Below are 24,135 nucleotides of genomic sequence, written 5' to 3'. Positions count from 1 at the left end.
GGCAGTACAGCACAGCACACACTCACACGTATGCGCGCTCGGCAGGGGCGTCGGCGGGGTAAAACGAAACGCCGCGATACTTTTCCTTTTACCTTTTCAATATTGACGAGTTGCAAATGGTGAGAGTTTTTTTAAAAGCCCCTTCGCGAGTAAATATTCTCCCCCCATGAGGATTAACGCGAAAGGGGGAAGGAACCGGGCACAGACAAGTACAAAAGAGCGCAACGCTGCTGGGTTAAGCGTGTATAAAAATTAATGCGCGAGCAGTTTGGCGATTTCAAGTGTTGGGTGGGATGGCCATGCTGAATAAAAATAATTGCCTCCCCCGAATAGCAGCGGGAAAAATAAAAAAAAAAAACGCCTTTCCTTTCACATGTACACATATTCAAACGCAACAATTAAATTAAAAAAAATGCACACGTTACGATGCTGCTTCTCTTAAAAACGTTCACTTGGCGTAAATGTGTGCAGGGATTTCCTCACTGGGGTTTTTGCTCCCCAGGGGGGTCTCTCACCACCTCGTCGATGGTCCACTCGTCCGCTTCCCCGCTTGCCGCTTCCCCGCCTACCTACTGCTCAGCGTCTGGAACCACTGGCGGATAATGTCACACATGAGCGTGGGAATCTCGTTGATGTCACTGACGACGACGAAATAGGGAAAGGGGAAGTCGTGCAGGTAGGGAACGATGTGCAGCTTGTTGTCTTTGTAAAAAGTTTGTTTCAAATTGAAAATGGACTGCGCCTTGTTATTGGCAATCTGCGTATCGATGATCATCAAAACTGGGATGAAATTATTTTGTATGCATTTGAAAATTTCCGCTCGAACAGTACTCTTGTTAAATCTACCGTCACTGATTATGAGCATTAAATGACTCACCACATTTTTCCCTCCACTCTGTGGAGTACCGCTATGCGTGTTTTTAAAAATATAATTGCAAATCTTTAGCGCATTTAACATGGCATTATCGAACGAATTTTTCGTGTCATTATTAAATTGGAAATGATTTAAAATTTTTAAAAAGTCCTGTTTATTAAGGCTATTCCTCATGGAGCACACAACATTGTTCGCATTAATTCCGTTGTCATTTTCTCCAAAGGAACATATGCCTATTCTTCCCACTTGTAATTTTTCAAATGCTCTGGCCACTAAAAATATAGCATTTAATGTCATCCTTTGTATGTTATTTATTTTCATACTCTTTGTATTATCAATTGCGATGACGATGTTGTAATCTCGCTTGTTCATTTTCGTTCGTCTCTTCCAGATTTTATTGTTGCGGAAATCGCTCGCAAAATAATTGACTAATTTTTTTATATTTAATTTTTTTCCCGATTTGTAATCCCCTTGGTATTTATTCCGCACAGTCGGTTCGAGGATCATTTTTAATTGCTCACACAGCTGACTGGACATCACCTCCGTTTCGCTGTTTATTTGGTCGTATATTTCTTCATACTCTGCCGTCACCTCTTCGTTAAGGAACGGCAATGCCGTTTCCCCCTCCCCGCCGTGCACCTTCTTCGCGGCAGCATCTTCCCCATCGTCTGCCAAGTACTCCCTTTCCAGCGCCCGTTCGTTTCGATGCACTTTGTAATAGCCGTCGTTCTTTGGTGTGTTTTCGGTGTTTTTCGCGTTTTCTTCCTTTTTCGCGCTTTTTTCCTTTTTCGCGCTTTTTTCCTCCTTTCTGCGCGCTTGCAATTTTTCTTCCAAATAAGGGGTACTTTCCCGTTGGGCGACTTCCCCACCGTTGTTGGCCTCTTCCTCGAAGGTGGTTTCGTACGGGTCCCTGGCCGCCGCTCTGGCCTTGTCCGTCGACCCGTTCTCCGTCGAGGGGAAGTCGCTCGTTTGGTCCGCAAAGTGGTCCTCCAAGTGATCCTCCAATTGGTCCGCTAATTGGTCTTCCAGCTGACCCTCCAATTGGTTTTCCAACTGGTCCGCTTCGTCTCCCTCCTCCGAGTCACCTCCCCTGCTCTTCCCATCGGCCACGTCTTTCCTCTCACGCGGGGCCCTCCTCGCAGTCGCCTCGTTCGAACATTTACCTTTTTCCTCATTCCCTTCGCGGGGTTCCCCCTCCTGCTTCTCATTCAGCTTCGCATCTTGGGCATCCCTTTCGCTCATCCGCTCCACGGGCTGCCTTTCCCCTGTGGTGACAAAATCTACGGGCATCTCTCCGCACGTGTTTTCCTCATCCTTAGTTGTAGGATGTTCCTCTTTCGTTGCGTTAAAATTTTCTTTCACCCTTTTGGCATCTTCCCTCGCCTTCTCATTCTCCACCGAATCGTCTTCCCTACCCATGTTCAGCAACCGCTCATTTATTTTTTCTATAAAGTTACTTATGTCCACAAAATTTTTTGTATATATATTGCACTTATCAATTGAAAATGAAATATCGTTTGCACCGGTCCCCTCCTCATCATTGTCGTCCTTCTGTTCGCTCTTCCCTTGGCGGCTACTTCCTTCCCTTTCGTTCTGCCTATTTGCAGCGTCAGCTTCTCCATCGTCGCCTTTGTGGAACGTCTGTTCGTTAGTACCTCCCGCGTCATCCCAATTGTGCGTAGAGTTGTCCATCTCGGGGCGGTTCTTCTCCTCATCGATATGCCCCGCTGGGGGTGCGTTACGCGTTTTTTCATCTTGGTACTCATCTTGCAGTTCTTCCTCTGGGGTAAAGTCCCCTTTGACAGTTTCTCCAAATTTTTCCCTACGTTCGGTGTGCTTTTCACCTGGCCTGGTTCGCTCCCTTTCGCCTTGCACCTCGCTGCTGTGTTGGTCCTCCTCGGCTGCCCCTCCTTCTTCGCAGGCCTCTGCGGTTGGCTCTTCACCGATTTGGGCAACCGCTTCGTCATCCAGTTGGTCATCCAGTTGGGCAGCCGCTTCGTCATCAGTGCGGTCTCCATGTTGCTCCTCAGATTGCTCCCCAGATTGCTCCCCAGATTGCTCCCCAGATTGCTCCCCAGATTGCTCCCCAGATTGCTCCCCAGATTGCTCCCCAGATTGCTCCCCAGATTGCTCCCCAGATTGCTCCCCAGATTGCTCCCCAGATTGCTCCCCAGATTGCTCCCCAGATTGCTCCCCAGTCGGATCACCCTCTTTTTCACCATCCTGGGGAAGCGTCCCGTCGCCCCTCTCCTCCGCATCATCCGCGCTATCTGCACTATCTGCACTATTTGCGCTCTCTTTCTCCCCTTCGGCGGGGTCCGCCTGCCCCTCCTGCGGCTCCACCTGACCGCTCTTGAAGCCCTTCCCCCTTCGGTCATTCGTCCGCTTATCCGCATCGAATTGGTCCATCTGGTCGGGCTGCTCCACCTCGGACTCATCCCCGTCATACGCGTCATCTGAGTGTTCAGCGTCCTCCGATTGTCCTGCGGCCTCCCCCTCGTGGGACGCATCCCCATCGAACTCTTCCACTTCGTGGTGGACGTCAACTTCGCCCGGATCCTGTTCGCTAAATTCCCGTTCGTTCCTCCTGCCCTCATCGCGCTCTTCCCTGTTCGGAGAAGCAGCTTGATCTTCCTTTGCCATCTCCTCATCCGAGTGCGCATCGAAGTTTTCCTCCCTACTGGCAAAGGACCTTTCGCTGCAGCTTTTGGAAAAGTCGCTCGATTCTATTTCAAAATTGGAGTCCAAGTTAAAGTCAAATTCGTTGTTCATTTCGTGGCTCCCTCCATTTAGCGGTTCGTTTCCTTCCCCCATCAGGTCATCCAAATGATCTGCCCTTTGGTTATCAGATTTTTGCTCGCCGGTCAAACCGCAGCTCTCATTTGGTTCTCCCTTTGGAAATTCATTCGTGTCCCCCTCACCGTCATTCTCCAGATTGACCGTTTTCCGTTCGTTTGGGGCTCCGCTGGAGGGCTCGTCCGTTCGGTTGCCCTCTATAGGTTGTTCCGGTTTTTTCGCTTCCCCGTCTGGGTTGTCCATCTGGTCCTTCCCCTCCTCGGCCACGTCTCTATTGGCTTCCTTTTCCGCGTCGTCCTCCCCCCGGTCGTCCTCCCCCCGGTTGTCCCCCTTCAGCGCATCCTCCAATGCACCGCTGCGCTCACTGACGTCCCACTGGTTGCTCTTATTTTTCTCGAGGACATCATCGACCGGGTGCTGCTGTTCTTTTGAACCCTGTGGGTCGGCCTCGGGGTCCCCCCCCTCGTTCGCGTCATTGTTATTATTACTATTGCTATTATTGCTGTTCTCTTCCTGCTTCGTCGGCCCCCTTCTCTCCACGTCCAAATTGTTCTGCTCGTTTTCCAACTTGGCGGAGTTATCCTCACCGCCGCGCTGCTCCCCTCCGGTCAGCTCCTTCTCACAGAACTTTTCAAAATTGTAGGTTGCCTCAATCGCTTCTTCATCAAAGTCGTTGTCCTCTTGACTGAAGTTTTGCTCTTCCTCATTATACATGTTATCTACATCTTCATTATCCACTTGGCTGCTAATATTTTTAATTCCTTTCCCTTCTCCTAACCCTATACCTTGTAGGAAGTCCACTTTATGGAAGACGTCCTCTTCCTCCTTCGCCCCCTTCACCGCATCCTTCCCGTTTGCCTCCTCCCTGCAGAGCCCCTTAGTGTATAAAATTTTCAGCACCTTTAGGAAGTAAAGAGACACATTTGAGAGGCCCAGAAATATATCGAGCTGGTATAGAAGGACGCACTTGGTAAAATAAAACAAATTTTTGTTAAGATAGTGAAATACTTTAACTGGCTTGCTCTCTTTTCCGCTTCCCCCAAGCAGGCCGTACTTACTCTGCAGGGTTAGGTACATTCGGACGATGTCCTTCATGCGGTACATTTCGTTCACGTTCTTACGATTTTGAAAATCTGGGTAGTCCCTAATAAATATGATGGACTTCCCCTGCACCATGTTGCTTATGAAGCGGCACATTTGGTCGTTCAGTTTTTCCACTTCATCTTCCGAGGGGTTATCATCCAAATAATACTTCGGGTCCTTTCCAAATGGGGATACTTCCCCCCCACAATGGGTTGTCACCCCCGGCGAGCCGCCTTCCATCTGGTGGAAGAGACCTACCAATTTCACCACCTGTGCGTGAAGCTTTTCCTTAAAGTAGGGAGCCACGTTCAGGGCAAAAATTTCACTCACGTTGTCTCTCAAAAAAGTTATGCACGTTTTTAGGGAGTCCAAAAAATTGACGCTCACTCTAAGTTTCATACACGGGGGGGCGACACCCAGTAATTCTTCCAACATGCTCCCTCTGCTGGAAGTTCTCACATTTCTAAAGTAGTTAAACATCCTAAACTCATTTGAGCTGTGCGTGATGTACGCCATTTGGTACACACACTTTATTGCGCTTTTGAAAAAATGGCTAGCTCGCTGTCGGTCCGCCTTACAAGCTGTTGCACAGAACCCGCTGCTCAGCACCTGCAGTAGTGCTCCCTTCACGAGGTTGCATCTTTCCAAAAAGGTCTCAAAGGTGGAAAAATCGACGAGAAGGTAATCCAGTCCGTATCTCTTCTCGCACAGGAGAGTTGTTGCCAGGAGGTAGTAGCACACAAAATGGCGGTAAAAAAGGGTAACTTCTTTCCTCATATTAAAGTATTCACAAATGATCGCATTGAAGAGGTAGTACAGCGCCTCGTCATTTGCCATGTCTTCATGTATCCTTATCGATCTTATGTAAATGGTCAGGTGCAAAATTTCTGCGTTTTTTTCTTCGCTACGATTTAGAACGTCATTTATTTGATCTAAAAAGTGGAGAGTGTACATCCTGTTTCTCTTTACATCCTTCTGCAGTTGCTCTTCCATGAGGCGCACCTCCTCATTCGCTTGCTCCACCTGCTCCGCGTTCACCCCCTCCCCGTTTAGCGACTCACCCTGCTCGATCATGTACACTAGGCAACTTTTCAGCTCGGCCAAAATCTCCCCAGGGCAGCGATACTCCAGGGCAAACAAACCACTCCCCCTACTGTCGCAACCATGTGCGTCATTTTGAAAAAGGCTCGAGAAGAAATTAAAATTGTCCAAACTGTTCAAGGGGGGGATGTTTAACTTCCTCCTGAGGAAGTGCTTCAGTATGTAGATCCACCTCTTCTTCTGATTTATGCCAGCCTCTTTGCAGTGCACATTTAATACGTTCCTCACCTCGGCGGTGAAATTTAGGGAGATATCTTCAAAGCTGTTGTGGAGATTCATGTTGGTTAGGAACTGGTCCAAGGGCTTCTTCGTTTTTACTTTCTTTCTCAGCCGAGTTAGGGATTCTTTCAATTCGTTCAGGTGGTCCTGGAACCGGTTTTGCTTTTCCCCTTCAGCGGCAGTGGTGTTGTCCTCCCCCCCCTCAGCAGCGTCGCTCTGACAAACCGCTGTCCTTTCATCCTCTTCCGATGAATTGGTGGCGGCTCCATTGTGATGCTCCTCTTCGGGGGAAGACGATCCGCTTGCGCTGTGCGCATCGGGGCTCACTTCCTCTTCCAGGGGGGTTGCCAGCGGGTCCGCCAAGGTGTCCATGCCATTTTGCGCAAAAACGGGGCTCCCCCCATTTGTGCCATTTGCGCCATTCGCACCACTCTGCACGATGAGCTTATCCACCGTGACGCTGATCTGCTGAAAGTACAACTTTGCGAAGTAGGCGACTTTCCTCTTCAGCTTCATGATGGACCACTTGTAGGCCTCCAGATCGACCAGGTCGAAATTCATTTTTTCTAAAGCCTTCCTCAGCTGCACGTCAAAATATCTCTTCGAATTTGCTATGCGTTTTTTTATAAGGGGCAAATATATCCGCATGTAGCTGTGCACATTTGAAAATACGTTGCTCATCATCCGTTCGCTCTGCTTCTGCGAGTTCCTAAACAGGTTGGCGATGAAGTCTATCAGGTTTAGCCGCGCAGGGAACTCCCCCACCATGGAGTCCCTCAGGAAGATGACCAGCGTTTCGAACGTCTTCACAATTTTGACCTTCGCGCGGTTGTCCCGTTGGAGGTAGGTGTCACTATTGTTGGGATTCTCCTGTGTGGGGCTCACCCCGTTGACCCCCCTCCTCAACTGCTGCTCCCGCTGCTCCTGCTGCTGCTCCTCCTGCTGCTGTTCCGCATCGTCATAGCAGAGGTAAAACATATAGGCGAACAAACTGAGCGTCCTCCCTTTCACAATTTTCCTACTTAGGTTTTTCCGAATCGCTTTTACGCTCTTCAGTTTGTAGAGCCTGAAGTAGACGGTATAGATTAGTAACTCCTCCGGCGCGCTGTCTCGCATGACCTGTTTGACCCTCCTCATGGTGACCTCATCAAAGTTCACATAATTGTCATTTTTCAGAGAGAGGATGAGACTAACCAGGTGCTCCAGTTTATAAATTATCTTTTCTATCTCCCCTTCAATATTGCTAATGGGGAAGTTCAGTATGTTATTAATACCACTGAGTATGCTCAACACATTGATGTTCCCGCTTTCGTTGTAAATGGGCACAAACGCCTTCTTCAAATTGATGAGCAAGATGCACAAGTCGTTCAGCGCGCTGAAGATATACTGCATGAAGTTATCGTCCAGCAGGTTAACATAGTGATTTATGTATACGTGATTTTTGTTCCTACAGTTTTGCAAACACTCTGCGATTTTTTTTTTAAAAATTTCAAATTTGTTGTTACTATACTTTGTCAAGTCGCTAAATTGGGTCAACATGTTAAGAGTAAAAAGGAGGAGCCTCTTCTCCTCATTCTTCCTCCTCAGAAGAAATGTGCCTCCGTTTTGTCCTTCCCTTCTGTGCGCAGCGGTGACGCTGGTTTTTTCCCCCCCGCAGTTCAGCCGTATGAGCATATCCAGCGTGTGCTTTACACTCCTCTTCGTTTTTTCAATTTCACTTCGGGGGGGGTTTTCCTTCCGCGGATTTTTCTTCCCCCCCTTGAATAGCTTCGCCATTTTGTACACAATTTTGTGGAAGAGCGGTTCGTTTGGCTTTTCCGTTTCTGCTTGGCCGGCGTCAGGTTGGCGGCTACCCCGTTGGGCACCTTCCCGATCGACACCTTCCCGATCCGCACCTTCACCGCGCTGCTGTTCGATGCTGTGCTGTTTGCTGCTCAGCTCTTCGCTGCCCCCTTCAACGGCCGCACCCCCCACGTGGGTGGAAAAATACTCCTGCGAGTAGAACACACTGTCCAGCTCCTTCGCGATGTTCTTCTCTATAAACTCCCGGTCGACCAAACCTTGGCGCATCTCCTGGGCGGTTCTGCTCTTGAACTGCTCAATTTTGAGGAACTCATTCATGTCGTCCGCCTCGTCTTTTTCATTGTAAATGACAATTTGTCTGCACATCCGTTTTAGAAGAGGGAGCAGGGATGCCACGTCAAACTGGGTGGAAATATTCCTCGGCTTTTTTAACATCTTCGTGACGAAGTGGAGGTACTCCAAGTCGTCAATTTGGTTTTCATAGCAATTCTTTTTTAGCTTTAAAATTTTGTTAAAATTGAGTGGGAATTTAATGCACCTGTACAGGTCGTTCTTGTTTCCTTTTCGGTCGAGTTGGAGGATGCCCCGCGGGGGGGTTGTTCTTCCCTCCATTTTTGCGCTTTTTCCAGCTTCTCCCCTTTCTGCGCTCGCCCCACTTTGCTTGCTTCTCAAAATGGAGAGGTTCACCCCGTGCACTGCGTGTATGAGCACACTCACCGAATGGGTGATGGCCTGCGAAAATTTTGACACCAAACTGTACCTCTCCCTTACGTGGTGGGCAAAATTGAGGCACGTGTTTACAACCGAAGGGTTAATCAAATCGTCCGAACTGATTAGCGCCAAGAGAACACTCTTTTCTATACTCTCCAGGGGTAGCAAATTCTTTATAAATTCCCTGTGCTCATTCTTCAATTCTACGTACAATGTGTGCATGTTCTTGGCGCTGTTTTTTCTGATGTACCCTGCGATGAGGTATGCACATGGGTTGTTGTTCCTTTCACATTTGGTTAAGAGCCTTTTCAATTTTTTTTTCTTCCCCTTCTTTACATTTTGTAAAATCTTCGGTAGTAGCGGCAAATTCGTCTTCATACTGTTTAGGTGCCCCTTCAACTGTTTCTTCCTCCTCATTTTGAGGAAATCGCCATGGGATATCTGCTCAAGTGGGTTCACTTTCTCCACGTACATGTTGTGCTGGGCTCCCATGTAGATTTCCTCCCTCAACGGTGCGACTGACTTGTTCAGGTAACTCCTCACCTCCATCTGTTTGAAAATGTTCTTAATTTCTTTCCTCACTTGGGAGCAAATGACGTTTAAGAAGTAGTGGGATATGTATAGGCAGCCCAGGGAGAACAGGAACTCTTCCTCTTGGTACTTCTCCGTCAAATCCGCTACGATGAGATGATCCGGGAAGAGCACATGCAGCGTTTGTTGCACCTCCTGGTTCGTCTTCCCCAACAGGTGGTGCATCCAGCTGTGCAGCTCTTCGGCGTTTTCATTCGGTTCATTTGTTACCCCTTCGATGCCTTCACACGTGGGGGTTCCTCCGCTCAGGCATTTTCGCGAATTCCCCATGGTGCACTTTGCAGGCGAGCAATCACCCATCGCGGGGTGGCCCCGCAAATTTCTTAAAATAAATCTAAACATAATAAACAGCACTGCAAAGAGGTACTTTCCTACTTTTTCAAAATGACGAACCTTATCTCTCAAACTGCGCACACATTGGTGTACCTCCAACAGGTGAAGTAACATTTCGGGGAATGCCTTCTCCCCCCTCCCATCCACGACAAAGCGGAAGAGGTCCAGAATGTGCAGAAGCAGTCTGTCCCTCTTGGAGTCCTCCCCTTTTAACGCGTCACCGTTTAGGGTGTTAAAAAAGATGGTCATTGCGTGGAAGGCGAAATAGTAACGCGCGCTGCTTTGCCCTCTACTCTTCAGTGATAGTTTGCTCGTCCAATGGGCTTCTCCTCCGGGAAGGGCATCATATGGCATCGCCTCGCTGACTGACTTCACCGCGCCAGGGGCGGCCCTCTCCACGTAGTCGTGGTAACTCCTTTTCAAGCTCCGAAAGATAACATGGCTCATGTTTAAATAAAACAGGGTAACCTTCTTTCGGTTCAGCTCCTGATATATGCTCACAGCTGAATCGAATATGACCGTTTGGTTCACCAGGGAGGAGCTCACGTATGGGTACAGCCCAAACGTGCTCGCCTCGTCGAAGCATCTGTTAACGTAGATGTCTCTAAATAGGGAGTACCCTTCGTACGTTACGTTGTTTCGCTTCATTTTGTGGGGAGTGGCACAGGGAGGAAGTCTCCCTATAAGCGTTCCATTTTCATCATCGGTGGTAGGACCCATCATCCTGTTGTTACCACCCCAGGAGGGGGACAAACCTGGGTGATGCACATTCGTGCCATTTGGTTGGGACCCCCCCTGATATGCTCCCCACCCTTCTCTGAAAAAGTCGCGTGAATAATTCGCCTCATCCTCGTTGTGGCCGAAGTCGACGCGATTCACGTCTTCCTTCGCGTAGTCGTAACGTTTGTCCCTCACCAGATACACATTCATCAGGAAGCAGTAGAGCAGGTGGAGCAATTCCTCCACGATGGAGAACGTCACCTGCAGCTCGAGGGGAGTCCTCTCCCCCGCGGGTGCGCCATATGGAGCGGCACTTGGAGGGGCACTTGACGCACCTTCCACCCCGCTTTGACGCCCCTCCTGCTGGGCCCATTCCAACCTCCCGTACTTCTCCTTCAGCAAGCTCAGCACCTCGATTTTCTCCTCCTGCAAAAATAAGGTTTTTTCCATTCCGCGTAGATAATTGTACATCCGTTTTAAGTCTCCTTTTACGCGCTCTACGGTGTTGCTTATGGCCCCCCTGTGGGGACCTTCCCCTGGGCGGCTCGCCTCCGCCGTTCTCTGCTGTGCACCGCCGGAATGGCCATACATCTGCTCCCCCTTCAACCACATGTACGTGTTTAGAAAATAAACGAACGCGTTATGTAGGTACTTCAGGTGGATGTTAAAAATGATAAACTGGTAGTGAAAGAGCAGTTGGTTTCCTTTTCCATCCGAGTTGCCTCCCTTTCGTGGGGGGTCCCTGGATCCATCCTGCTCGCTGCCTTCTTCTTCTTCCTCTCCATTCTGGTATCCCCCCATCGGCTGCAACCGCTCCGTCGACGTAAACACATCCAAAGGTATCACCTCCTTTTTGGTAGCCAAATTGGCCATAATTAATTTCTCAATTTTTGCTACCTTGGGAGGGTCATTTTGTAAAACCTTTAAAGCTTGGGAGAGGGACTTCGTTTGAATGAGCAAATTTTCCACATCATCGTGCACGTTTTTTCCCTCTTCCCCATCAAGAAGGAAGCTCCATAAGGGGTTTATTCTCCTACCCTCTTCTACACCACTAACGGGGCGATTCAGCAGGGCGTAATGGTACCTGCCCAGATTCACCAAATGAACAAAATGACTTACATATACGTTGTTAACAATTTCGAAAATGTTCTTTACCCACCGGTTGGAGAAGTACTCAATTGAGGGGGTCCCCACAACCATCTGTTCTTGGCTGGCGGATTTCCTCCACCATCTCATTTTTTCCTTCACTCTGTTAGAGCCGGTCAATGGAGAGTTATCCCTTTGGTGGAAGTCGCCACCCGTTTGGATGTCCCCAATAGGGGTGTGTAATTCACTCCGCTCAGCTGCCCTTTTTGCCTTTTGTAAAAGTTTCATCAGCTTGCAATTCTGCTTGGCATACTTCTCCCATCTGAATGCACATTTCAGGGCGTCCACCAGGAAGGTAATTTTCATGTACACATCATCGCTTCTTACGTTGCACAGGCTGTCGAAGGTGAATAGGTATACGAAGAGGTAGTAACTGAAGGCGTCTTCGTCCTCTCGGGAGCTCCTCCCACGATTAGCCATTTTGAAGAGCACCTCCTCTACATGCGTCAGGAACTTGTTCGTTAGCAGCCAGGGGCGGCGCTGCTTCGTCGTCGATTTGGAGGAGGACTCACAATCGGAGCTCCCTATTTGGCTGCACCTTTCAAAGTAGCGGTAGCTCACGTTCCACTTGAGAAACGCCTCGAACAAGTACAGCCGCTTCGCCAGTTTGGGGTCCTCCTGGGCGAGGAGCCGTTTCCTCGCGGCGGGCAGCGGTCTAAGTGCGGCCCTGGCGGCGGCCAGCGCATCCCCATAAGGAACTCCCCTACGGCGTGCGCTTCTTTCTCCGCCACTCCCTCCGCCAATCGCGCTAATCGCGCCAAACACACAATCGCGCATGACGCCAAAGTAGCCTAGCTTCCCCCTTATCACTCTGCCCGTAACAAAATCGAGGTACTTCACCACTTGCGCCTGGTCGAGTTTCCCCCTAACGGCTATCCTATTTTTGATGTTCAGAAGATGCTCATATCTGTAGAAGAGATCCTTGTGGGAGAAATTTTCCAAAAAGGAGTACACCGTGTAGCAAAACAGTCGGTTCAATTTGAGGTTGCTCATCGATTGGACCAAGGCGATCTCTTTGGCTATGTAAACTGGGGGGCACGCTCCTGCGTCGTTGGCGAAGGGGCCTCTCTTCCGTTCCTTCCGATAACTTCTATAATACGTATTAACAAAATTAACGAAGCAGTGAAAATAAAGGTATATAAAATGTCTCCCTTTTATCCTGTGCGCGAATTTGTTCGAACGATTTATCCTTCGTATCAGCCCCTCCTGAAGGTTCCCACTTTTTGCAAACTGACGGTTCCCACTTTTGATGTTAAGTACCGTTTTTAGTACGCATTTGTGAAGACATTCAAAAAAAGGGAAAAAAAATAACTGCGTTTTTTCACTCAACTTGGAATACATTTGGCAGTAAAAATTTACAAATGAATTTGCGAACATTTCCTCCCACTGCTTAAAAGGGGAAGCCGCTTTCTCCCCACCTCTTCGATTTCGTCCGACCCGTAAAAAGTGGCTACACATATACATGATGTAATTATCTATGTGGTAAAAATTATTTTCAAATTTACAATTTAGCAATGCGTTTAGGTGGATTTTAAAATTTTGGTGCCACTTCACGTTCTTTTGCTTCCAATTTGTTTGCTCCATGCGGGCGATTTTCTTCCTCTTCTCTGCAACTTCTTCTTCCACTAGCATTTGCTCCATCACGTACACCGTCATCGATATGGCTACGCAGAAGTGAATAACGTCTGTGGTGGGCCTCACGCCCTTCACGCTTAGGAAACGCTCGCAGCAGTAGTTTACGTAGTCCATCACTTTGGTGCAATTCGTTTTTAGCTCTCCCTGGTTGAAGAAGAGGCTCACCATTAGGGCCCTCACATCTTCGCCGCGCCCACCTGCAGAAGCAACTGCAGCCTCCACATCTTCGCCCCCCCTTGCAGCCCCCACCTTCTGAATCTTCTTCAAAAAGGCCTGCATCAGGTAGTGCAGCACGTTGCCCTTCCTGACGAGGTTCAAGTAGTCCTCCTCTTCCGCTGTGACCTCTTCCGCTGTGACCTCCTCCGCTTTTTCTTCTGCATGGCGGCCCCCCTCCCCGCTGAAGCAAATATTCGCCACGCGCATGACGAAGCTGCCGTCGGGGGTGCCACTCTGCTCATCGGGTGTTTTATTTTCCCCAAAATTGGCAGCTTCACCGATAGCGGTGCGTGCCGCTAGCACCCCCTCACTGCTCTGCTCAACCGCATCATCCCTGCGGCAGAGGGGTAACGGATCACATCTGGCAAAAACGCTGCCCCCAGATTGGTTATGCAAACTTATGGCGTTCCCAACATACTCAGAAGCGGGGCCCCCAAAGTGAATCTCAAAACAGCGGTTTCGCAACGCTTTGCTAATTTTGTAATGTTCCTCCGAATTTAAGGTTAAAAAGATTTGGAAATTTCTGTGGGGCTTGATTTTTTTCTTCTTTCCAAATTCGTGTAAAAGCATGTACCCGTTTTCTTCAAAGAGGCTGTTGAGCCTGTCCAGCAAAGAGGGGGTCGACAGGTGCACATGCTTAACCAGCACCCAGTGCCCATTCCTGATGGCTTTAATGAAATTCCCTTCGTTGTAGATATAAACATTTTCGTTAATGTGATTGTTCCTAATGGTTTCGAAGAGGCGGCTTATCTCGCGAAGGGCCTCTTCAATTCGGTTTTTTCCCCTCCACTTATTCTGCATCATCGCCGTGGCCTTCATACCGGTTTGCACAAAATGTACGTAGTTTTTCCTAGCAGACGAGGCATCCTCATCAGATACACCGCCCCTTCTCAACGCACGAATGAATTCCTCTGCCAGGCAGTTCAATCTCACCATGACGTTAATTTTCATTCGTTTGTTTCTTCGTTGCAATTTCCCTTTCGCAAAATACGCGCGGTAAAATTTTTTAAAATTTTTTTTTTTCAAAACGTTTCTCAAAAGGAGTTTATTCAAAATGTGCATTTTCCTTTCCACTTTTTTTATTACGTTGTCCCGACTGTTGTGTTCGTAGCAGCCGAACAGGTCGAAGGTGTCCATGTCATTCGTCAGCGAAAATTCGAACAGCTTCTTCTCAAATGTGTGTGCCAGCCGATTAACGAAGGAGGATTTTCCGGAATTATTTTTTCCACTTAACAGAATGGGTATACTCAACCTGATGGCCGCTTCACACGCGTAGTATATTTTTTCGTCTTTGGATAGGAGGAGGGTGGATGGCGGTACTTGACTTGGCATGCTTCCCATTCTTCCTGGGCCTGATTTAGTTCTGCATTCATAGGCCGCGCAAAGGTTATCCTCGTTATAATACAAATTTGCGTAAACGCCGCTCAACTGGTTCCCCTGGGTGCTCCTCACAAGGGTCAGTAGCCCCTCCCTGGACGTTGCTTCGGAGAGGCTTTTTAAGAACTCCTCCCCGCTGGTGCCTCCGCCACTGTGCACGCTCGCGATAACGCAGCGCGCGATTTCTCTATCCTCGGCGCACGTGAGCCGGCTGCACACGAGCATGTCGCAGATGGGGACGAGGCGGGTTCCACAGCTGCTTCTTTGATCGATTTCCCCACCGCTTCCACCACTACCCTGGCCGCTCCCCCGCAAAAACTTGCAAATGCGCAGAATGTCCCTGAGGTTCCACACCCAGCACTCGCTGTCCCTAAGGAGGGGGTTTATCCTTTTCATCACGAAGGCCACGGTGATAATCTTCCGAATGTCCTCCTTGGGGATGCAGCCGCCATAGAGCCTCTGCACAATGCAGAGGTAGTCTTCCTCGTTCAGCTCCTCAAAATAAATTTTGGAAAATCTGTTGAGGAAGGATTTGGGGAGGCCCTTCCTCCCCCCGCCTTCGCTATACGGGTTTTGGCAACAGAACAGTCGAAAATTGGGATGGCTCCTAACCGTTTCGTTCGTTTCGGGGATAAATATTTCTTTCCGGTGGTCCAAAATGGAGTTGATCCCCTCGAGCGTCTGTTGGTTGGCCAGATTTATTTCATCAATGAGGATCCAGTAGCCCTTCTTCATGCACTCGATGAGTTTGCCGTCTTTCCAAAAGTACTGAAAGGGGGCCTCGGCGCGCTCCCCGGGGGTGCCTTCCCTAACCTGGGTCCCACTCCTGAGGCCTCTTTCCCCTTCACCCTTTACGGGGAAGTAGGACCCGATCAAGTCGTAAATGTCGGTGCACTCGGAGAGGTTAATCCGAATCAATTTATTATTCGTCAATTTTGCCAAAATGTTAATAATGCACGTTTTTCCAACCCCGGGGGAGCCCTCCAGCAGGATAGAATTCTGCAGCTGCATGGCCCTCACGATTTTAAATAAATTCTTTTTAATGTTTGGCGTGTCAAATACGAATTGGCAATTTGTTGCGAACTGATCAAAGGGGGTCGTAAGTTTTCTCCTAAATTTGATTCGGAAGTCGTTCACCTGGAGGTGCTTCCTACTAAACTGGAAAGTGTACGTCTGGTGGAAAAGGGCTTCTACGCGCGAGAGTCCCCTCGTTTGGGGGGTCCCTCCCTCAGCCGCGCTACAGTTAATGGATGAAGCCAAGTGTAGTAAGCTCCTCCTGAGTAGTTCTTTCAAAACCGCTTTCGTTTTGGGGTCCTCTTTTCCGTCTATCAGTATGAGGAAGCCGCTATGAAAGAAGCTTCTCACAATGTACCGTTTGAGGGCCCTCTTCGGTGGGTTCTCCCCCCTCCGCAGGTACATCTCCTTGCGCCTTCCTACATACGCATTCATGAAGGAGATCCACTTGATGGTGTCCCTCACCGAAAGGATCACATCATTTGTGATGGCTTTATTCTGTGCGATTTGCTGAAAGAGGCGACACAGGCAGTCGGCCGTCCTACATTTGAAGCTCTTCACCTTGGTAAACTCCATCTGCTTGAGGATTAAAAAGTAGTAGTCCTCCGAGTCGTAGTCAAATGATGGCACGAAAATTTCTGTAAATCTATTTTTCAACGTTTGCGAGATTTCTTTCTTTCCAAAATCGCCACTTGGATTCATCGTTCCTATGAAGCAGAACTCATCGTGCGCCTTCACATTTTGGATATCCTTCCCCCCCTTTTCTGTTAACAATAAAGTCCTTTCGTATTCCAACACGGAGTTTAGCCTTTCCAGGACCGCCGATTCGACTAGCGAAATTTCATCCATCAGAAAGATGTCTCCTTTTTTTAAGGAAGAAACGAGGATGCCATCGAACCAGGTAAAAAGGGACTTCAAATTGTTAATGGCCATCTCCAGTTTGAGCAGTTTATTCTTTATAGATTCGCTTAGGGGGTACCTCTTCTGTAGGTATAATGTAAATATTAGCAAGTCCTCCTTCTTCACCTCCCTAATTTGGTCGTGTATTATACCGCTCAAATAATTCGCTGCAAAGGGGTCCGCGTACTGACTCATTATTTCGTTGTACAATTCGATGCAGTTCTTTTTTACCTTTTCGAAATTTTCCTTTTCATTTCTCACCAGTTTTAAGCTGCCTATAATGTCGTACACATCTGTGCTTTCGTTGCAATTTAAAATGTTCAGCTTTTGACTCTTCACAAAACTTAGCAACTCGCAACAGGTGGTTTTTCCGCACCCCGTTTCTCCGATCAGCAGGGCGGACTCCTTATGTTTGAAGCATTTTAGCAGCAGGCACAGAATTCTGCTCGTGCTGTTGCCCAGGTGCATATTCTTCAGGTATTCCACGCGCGCGGCGTTGTTGTGTGAAGCCGTTTGGGGGGTTTCCCCCGTGGGAGGAAGTTTCTCCCCCCTATTGGTGACGCCCCCCTTTGCTACGGCCAACCCACCCAAATGTCCGATCTTCCTCCAGAAGGCCTCCTTCAAACGGAGGACATCCTCATCGTCTTCATACCTCACGAGCAGTTCCTCCCCCTTGGGCAGGAAGTTTTCACTCAGGATGGTCCTTACAGTCCGCTGGTCCTTCTCATTCCTGAGCTTCTCCGCGATGATGTAGTATCCCTGCAAACACGCATCCGCATTGCTCCTCGGGCACCTGTTTCCCCACTTTATTAAATCACGCAGGGTCATTAAATTGTCATTAAAGTAGTTGTAATTTGATTTGACGGTTCTCAATTGAGCGAAAACGCGTATCATTTTTATGGCAATGTTTGGCGATATGGCACACCGTCTGTGTAAAATAATTTCCAATTCGCTTTCCTCAAAATCGTTGATGAAGAATTCTATGAATCTGCTCCTAAACGCTTTGGACAGTTCCTTCCTTCCGAGGTAGTTACTACTGTTCGCGGGATTCTGCGTAGCAAACAGCATGAAATCTTTGTGTGCCTTCACGTACCGCTTCAATTCTGGGATGTACAATTCTTTATTGTCATCTAAAATTCTATTTAACGATTCTAAAACTTCTGAAGGTGCCAAATTCAGTTCATCTAGAACGACCCAGTAGCCATTTCGGACTGCCTTCACAAAGACCCCCTCTTCAAAAATTAAATTTCCGGTACTGGGGTCATTCACAAACTGCCCATAGTACTCATTCATATCTGTGTTCATGTGATTATTTATCCTTACAAACTTGTGCCCTGTAATGTCTGCAAAGAATTTCACCAAGGAGGTTTTCCCAACGGAGGTGTTGCCCTCCAGTAGGATGGGCGTTTTGGAGCCACTCAAACAGAGCGCCAGTTTTTTGATATTCTCCTTCACATTTTTCGTAATTATAAAATTGGAGAGGATATTCACGAGGTTTATTTCTTCCCTCCCGCAGAGGATCCAGCTGTTTTCGACGCACGCGTACTTGTCCAGGGGCTCCCTCGGTTGAGTGCCGCCTCCAGGGACATGCTCCCCCTGCAGCAGCTGGTGATGTCCCTTCATTTGCGCATCTCCCCCATTGGCAGCTCTCGCACTTTTTACGACGCAGGAGAGGTCTCTCCCCTCCGTGGAGGTCCCCCTTCTCGTGTCGAAGTACCTGTACTGGTAGTAGCTCTCCAGCATGGCGTAATTTATCACCCCGTTTTTTTCAATCTGCATGCTCCTGTCATTGGGGGTACCTCCCCCCTGTTGCGCGCTCTTCCCCTGGCCATATTTGAAGTGTTTATTAAAAATCTGCTCCACTAATTTTTGATTTTCTACACTAACGGAGCTGAGAAAGTTGCACACGAATCCGTTCCTAACAGCTGTGTGTAGCGGTAACGGGTGGAACTTCCTTTTGTGTACGCACACCGCGTACTGCACTGCTCTGACCAAATTTCGGGTGGAAAAGAAAATGGGCTTATTTTGTGCTCCGCTCATATTTTTCAGGCTCTCCTTCTTCACTTCGAGGTAGCAGTGGGTGATGTTCTTTATGAGCCCCCCATCGGAGGTGACCTCCCTGAGCAAATGCTTAACCAGCATTTCGACATCCTCGTACTGTAATATTTCGTCCACAAAGATTTCTGTAAATTTGTTCCGCAAAATGGGCGGCAGTTCCTTCTTCCCCGAAGATACAGAGCTGTTGTACAGGTCGATGTGGTGGTCCTCATCGTCCGCCTCGTCTGCGAGGTCACCCTGCTGCGGGAGGCCCTCCTTTCCGCTGCTCGTCAACCCCTTCTTCTTAGCTTCTTCCCCGTTGGCTGCTCCCCGCACGTTTCCTTTTCCCTTCTTCAAATTCGGGATGACTGGCGGGTTCATACACGCGAACAGGCGAAAACCGGGGTGAATCTTCACCTGCTCGTTTCCCTTCTCCACCACATCGAAGTGTCTGCTGGACAAGTCCAGCAACCCCTGCAACCGCTGCAGAATTTCCGTCTGCGCGAGGTTAATTTCGTCTAGAAGCAGCCAGTGGCCGTTTCGGATGCAGTCGATGAGGATGCCGTCGTGGAATTTGAAAATTAACTCATTCGCGTTGGGGTTGCACTCCTCCTCTTCTTCTTCTTCTTCAGCTTCTTTGTGTTTCTCCTCTGAGGGAGCTTCACACGTGTTGTTCTGCGTGGGGCCTCCATTTGGTTGTCCCCCCCCTTGAAAAAACTTACCAAATTGGAGCTTCAACGCGGGGGAGTTGCTACCATCCGGGGTTGGTACCCCCCTTCTTCCTTGTGCACTTGTCCCCCCACCGGATCTCCAAAAGTGGATGACCCCCTGACAGTCGTGCTGAAATATTTTGTACCTCTTCACAACGCGCATGTCAAAAATGCTGGTGTCGTTTTCAAATTTGCGGACTAGCCATTTGGCAAAATTGTGGCAGGTGTTTAAAAAGGTAATAAACTTCTTCTCACTTAACACGATTTTCAGCTTCAGGTACAGCACGTCTAACTCCTTCGCACATAGGTGACTCCCAATTTGGGCATTCAAATTTTTCATCTCCTCAAACAATTCATTCGCCTTTACGCTTATATTGAACGGGTAGTAATTTCCAATCAAATCTGACGCTTCCGACTGTTCGCTGAAGACAAAAACGAGTAACTTTTTCCGAAAAATTTTCGCCACGTAATCCACCAGGGCTGTTTTTCCAACCCCAGTGTCTCCTATGAGGAGTATACTCTCCCTATTGTGCACCCCTTCAATAATTTCGCACAAAATGGATTTATGCACAGATGTTAGGAGGAAGGAATGGCTTGTAATGTTTTCACACTGGAGGGAAATCTTTCCCTTTTCTCTTCGCAACGTTTCGTTAAACTGCTCCACGTAGTCACTAAGGGTGTTCACTTGTAACCACTTGGCGACGCTTTTTTCCTGAAGGTCAAACAGTTTCAGGAGTCTTTTCTGGAAGTAGGCCCTCAAGCTATCATTCGGCACATGCGATGTGAGGATGGACTTGCACGTTTGGAACAGGATGGCCCTCGTCTTCTCATTTTCATGCATAAAGATTTTTCTTTTCCTAACCCGTTTGATAATTTTTACCAAGTCGTGCAGGTTGATGCTTCTCAGCAGGGGGTACTTCTCCAGCAGCGCCTTCACGCTGTGGTAAGCCTGTAGAATGACTGCCTTGTAATTTTCGCTCACTTGGTGCTTCAACTTTTTGCGCAGAATTTCCTCCACTTCCTCTTCGCGGTAGCTTCCGACGTGCACGCTGTGCCACTTGTTGAACAGGCTGCTCAGGTGGCCGGGCCGCTGGTTCAGCCGGGCGCGCTGGTACAGCAGGGCGCGCTCGCTCAAGTGGCGCTTCGCGGAGTAAGCGGCGTAAGCGGCATTGGCGGGGTTAGCCTCGTCTGCGCCGCTGGCTACGTTTGTACCGCTGGCAACTTCCGCGGTGATGGTGGCGAATAGGCGGAAGTCCTTGTGGGGGTAGATGTGCTCCCCCCGTTCGGAGAGGTAAATGTGCCCCTTGCCAGTCAACTCGCACAGCTTCTCCACCACACTGCTGGAGATGTTATTCACATTTTCGAACACCACCCAGTTGCCACTCATCATGGCCTTGGCCAGAATGCCAAACTTAAATTCGAAGCGCTTCTCACTGCTTTCCCAAATACCTAAAATGGACTTAGAATCTACCACGTCGTCTAGGTATAAGCTTATAACCTTTTTCCCTCTCTCCCCCTTTTCATGTTCATATATTTTTTCATGTATATAATTAATTAGGGAGGTTTTTCCCGAGCCGTGCGATCCTATGAGGATGGTTGGCCTATTCTCATACACGTTTATCACCATCATTTCGATTACGCTGTTAAGCCTGCTGGTCAGGACAAACTTGGTTCCTCCTCTCTTCGCCCTCTGGGATTCTTTCCCTTTGATGGAAAAGGATGGGTACACCACTGACTGGAAGTCCACGCAGAATTTCACACAGGCGTTCTCCTCTCTGTTCACTCGGAACTTTTCCACGTGCAGGTAGTCCAAATTGTGTACGCTGTAGCGATGCTTTAGCAGCACGCGCCGTATATCGCGCGATGCGTCTTGAAGGAATTCGCGGCTATCTGTATTCACTATGGGGCTGTCTAATGAGGGGGAACCACCACGAGGGGGGGCTTCCACTCGAATGAGCTGGCTAGTCGCAATCTCCTCTGCAAAGACGGTCCGCCCAATCCCATGGTGGTGCATATAAATCAGGTAAATTAAATCCTCCAAAAAGGGGTTCCTCCGTTTGCACTTTAAAATGGGGGGCAGCAGATTCAGGTACGTTCTGTCTAGCGTCTTCTCCAAAGTCAGGTGGCAAAAAAGGAGCAGCATATTTACGCAGTAATGAGTGGAAGAGCTGAATGGCGGGCTTCTGCTGGGGCTCCTGGGAATGCTCCCCACATGGTTGGCGGCTTCTTTCTCAAGCAGCCGCTCACCCTGCTCCTTCACGTACCTCCGCACGATGGCCTCGAAGTACCCATAACACTGCGAAGATTTGGGAAACACCTCCTTAAAGAAATAATCGATCGCACTTTTAAAAAACGAATCCTTGCTGAACAGAAGGCTATTCATGCATATCATGCAGAAATAAACTTCCACATTTATGTTAAACTTTTTGATGAGGTTGTAAATGGGCAGAATGGGAGGGGCGTCGCTCTCCTCTCCGCTCAACGCACCGATGCGCTTCTCCTCCCCGTGTTGCTTTTTTTTCCTTCTTTTGGTGTTACCGCTATTAATCGTTTTCTCTCTCCCGGTTGCGGTCACATTCGGAATGCCTATACAGGCAATACTTCCGCCTTCCTTCTGGTACACCCCCTCGCCATAATTGTAACTTGCCAAGTGTAGCGCCTCCTGAAATAGCTGATTCACTATCGACGCGGTTAAGAGGTTAAAATATTTTAACGAAATTTTTAACAAGGAAGGCTCGAACAGGGTCAGGATGATGGTCTGGGTTAACATCAAATCGGTGGTGTGTTTCCACCCTCTTGTAGGCACCCCCCTGGATGGTCTTCCCAACATTTCTTGCTTTAAAGAAGCAGTATGCGGGGTGCTCCTTCCCGCGTCTGTACACAGCGTCTCGGCCGTAGCTGTCTGCACGATATGCCTCGCTTCCTTCCCACCTGCAGCATCGCTGTTCCCTCCATTTGTGACATGTGCATTGGGGGCTAACGTGGCCAACGGGCCTAACGGGGAATGCTTATTACCTCTTTTAACCCGCGCAGGGTGCGCCTTATAACGAAGCAACTTCTGCAGGAGGAGGCAATTCTTATGAATGTGCCTAACACAGTTGCGTTCGAAATTTAGGAAGTCCCTTTTACTTCTTCTCCTTCTTTGTGGCGATTCTTCCGCTTGACTGGATCTATCTGTACACGTAATTTTTCCTTTACAAATGGGGCCCTTCCCCGCCCTGATGTGGCTTATTATTTCTTCGCACCAACGCAGTTTTGTCCTCTCCCCCGGGGTTTTCATTTTTTTTAAAATTCAAAAAGGGTGCTAAAAGGGTGCTAAAGGGGTGCTAAAACGGTGCTAAAGGGGTGCTAAAACGGTGCGCATAACAATGTACATGCGTATGCCTATATGGTCGCTCCAGCAAAATTTACAACGCGGTAAATAAAAAGGAAGCTCAATGCATCACTTGGGCTATGTAACCAGGGTAGCAGGCGAGGGTGCATCTCCCTGACTCATTTTAGGACCCTTTATCTATGTGTGCAGCTGCGAGTTGAGCTCCACGCGGTTGTTCAGCGTCTGGGCTGAACAGCGCTAAGGAGGGTATCTTCCCCTTTTGGCGCTCTACATACGGGGAATACAAACCCGCGTCAGAATCCCCCTTGCGCTAAGCAAATTTCTTTAATTAACGCGCCCGAATGGGGGGCAGTAGCTGCGCGAGGGGTGCACAAAAAGGAGCGACAAAAAAAGGCAAACGGATGACAAACGAAGGGCAAACAGATGACAAACGGATGACAAACGGGTGACAAACGGATGACAAACGGGTGACAAACGGATGACAAACGGGTGACAAACGGATGACAAACGGATGACAAACGGATGACAAACGGGTGAACACCGCGGTAGGCAGCACACAACACAAACGTGTAACGCGGGGGTGCCTTTCTCCGTTAATGCGCGGTGATGCAAAAGGGAGTTTTCTGTGCCACTTGTGAAGGCTTCTCTTCTTCTTCTTCGTTGTTGCTTCCCCCCGCGTAAGGAACAACTGGGGCAAACGCTCACTTCACTATGGTTGCACAGTTACTATGCAAGCTGCGACACTTCGCCGAGGGGGTGGTCACATAACCAACCACCTGCAGGGCGCACAAAAAAGATGCGCTGACAGTGTTGGCAACTTGGCAACTTTGTAAAAACAAAGCGCAGCTCCGCAACGTGCAGCAAGGAAAGCGTACTCACGTACAACGCACGTGCTTCGTGCGTATGCTTGTAAAACCCAAACGGATGGAAATTACAAATGAAAGGTTCACAAAATAAGATCATTAAAGATGCGCTGTGAAAAAATGAAACGCAAACAAACTGCGCGATGGTAAAAAAAAAAAAAAAAAATTCCAAACTTGTTCATATTTATGTATCCTTACGTTATGTATGCAGCGCGCCTCAACGCAAGTTGCAAATCTCGAAATGGAAGAACAAATGAAGCGGAGAAAAAAAAAAAAAAAAATGGCAAGTGAAGGGCCCAGGGCAAAGCCACATGCGCGTCAGATGTAGAAATACATTTCGGATGTTATACGTGTGGTATGCGCTCCGGGGGGTCAAAGCAGCAAAAAAATAAAAATAAAAAAAAAAGGAAATACTCCCAACAAAGCATACCTTTCGACGCGGATCGCAGCGAAGTACGTCACAAGTATGCACGCGTATTCACGTACATGTAAATGTATATTTATTTATGCATGTATTTTTATTTATTTACTCTGTTATTTTGCTTATTCTTTTTGTGAGCAGTGTGCCACCCGGAGCGTCGCCCCCTGTCAGCCGTTCTGCCAAGCAGCAAAGCGGTGAAGCGGCCGAACGGGCAAAGCGACCGAACAGGCAAACAGGCAAAGCGGCCGAAC

General features: G+C 48.6%; 1 protein-coding gene across 1 annotated transcript, besides 15 other annotated features; it reads right to left on the bottom strand.

The window, feature by feature from the left end:
* Positions 1-11: part of a microsatellite that runs on past the window's edge.
* Positions 12-66: 55 nt separating this feature from the next.
* Positions 67-88: a microsatellite.
* A 466-nt stretch (positions 89-554) lies between these two features.
* Positions 555-574: a microsatellite.
* Positions 566-22,546, bottom strand: PVX_084810 (hypothetical protein, conserved; the record flags this gene model as incomplete). Its single annotated transcript, XM_001616579.1, has 1 exon — positions 566-22,546. The coding sequence occupies one exon, from the start codon at positions 22,544-22,546 to the stop codon at positions 566-568; it is 21,981 nt and encodes a 7,326-aa protein (XP_001616629.1).
* Positions 641-770: a microsatellite.
* Positions 6,490-6,543: a microsatellite.
* Positions 7,083-7,124: a microsatellite.
* Positions 12,171-12,195: a microsatellite.
* Positions 12,327-12,350: a microsatellite.
* Positions 12,734-12,755: a microsatellite.
* Positions 12,882-13,000: a microsatellite.
* Positions 13,245-13,323: a microsatellite.
* Positions 13,510-13,685: a microsatellite.
* Positions 16,478-16,518: a microsatellite.
* Positions 16,673-16,705: a microsatellite.
* Positions 18,918-18,987: a microsatellite.
* Positions 22,547-24,135: the final 1,589 nt, after the last annotated feature.

The sequence above is a fragment of the Plasmodium vivax genome, chromosome 13 (genome assembly GCF_000002415.2).
Source record: "Plasmodium vivax chromosome 13, whole genome shotgun sequence".
NCBI classification, from domain to species: Eukaryota; Apicomplexa; class Aconoidasida; order Haemosporida; family Plasmodiidae; genus Plasmodium; species Plasmodium vivax.
Note: the sequence above shows the minus strand (reverse complement) of the source record. Positions and strands in the feature narration are given on the sequence as shown.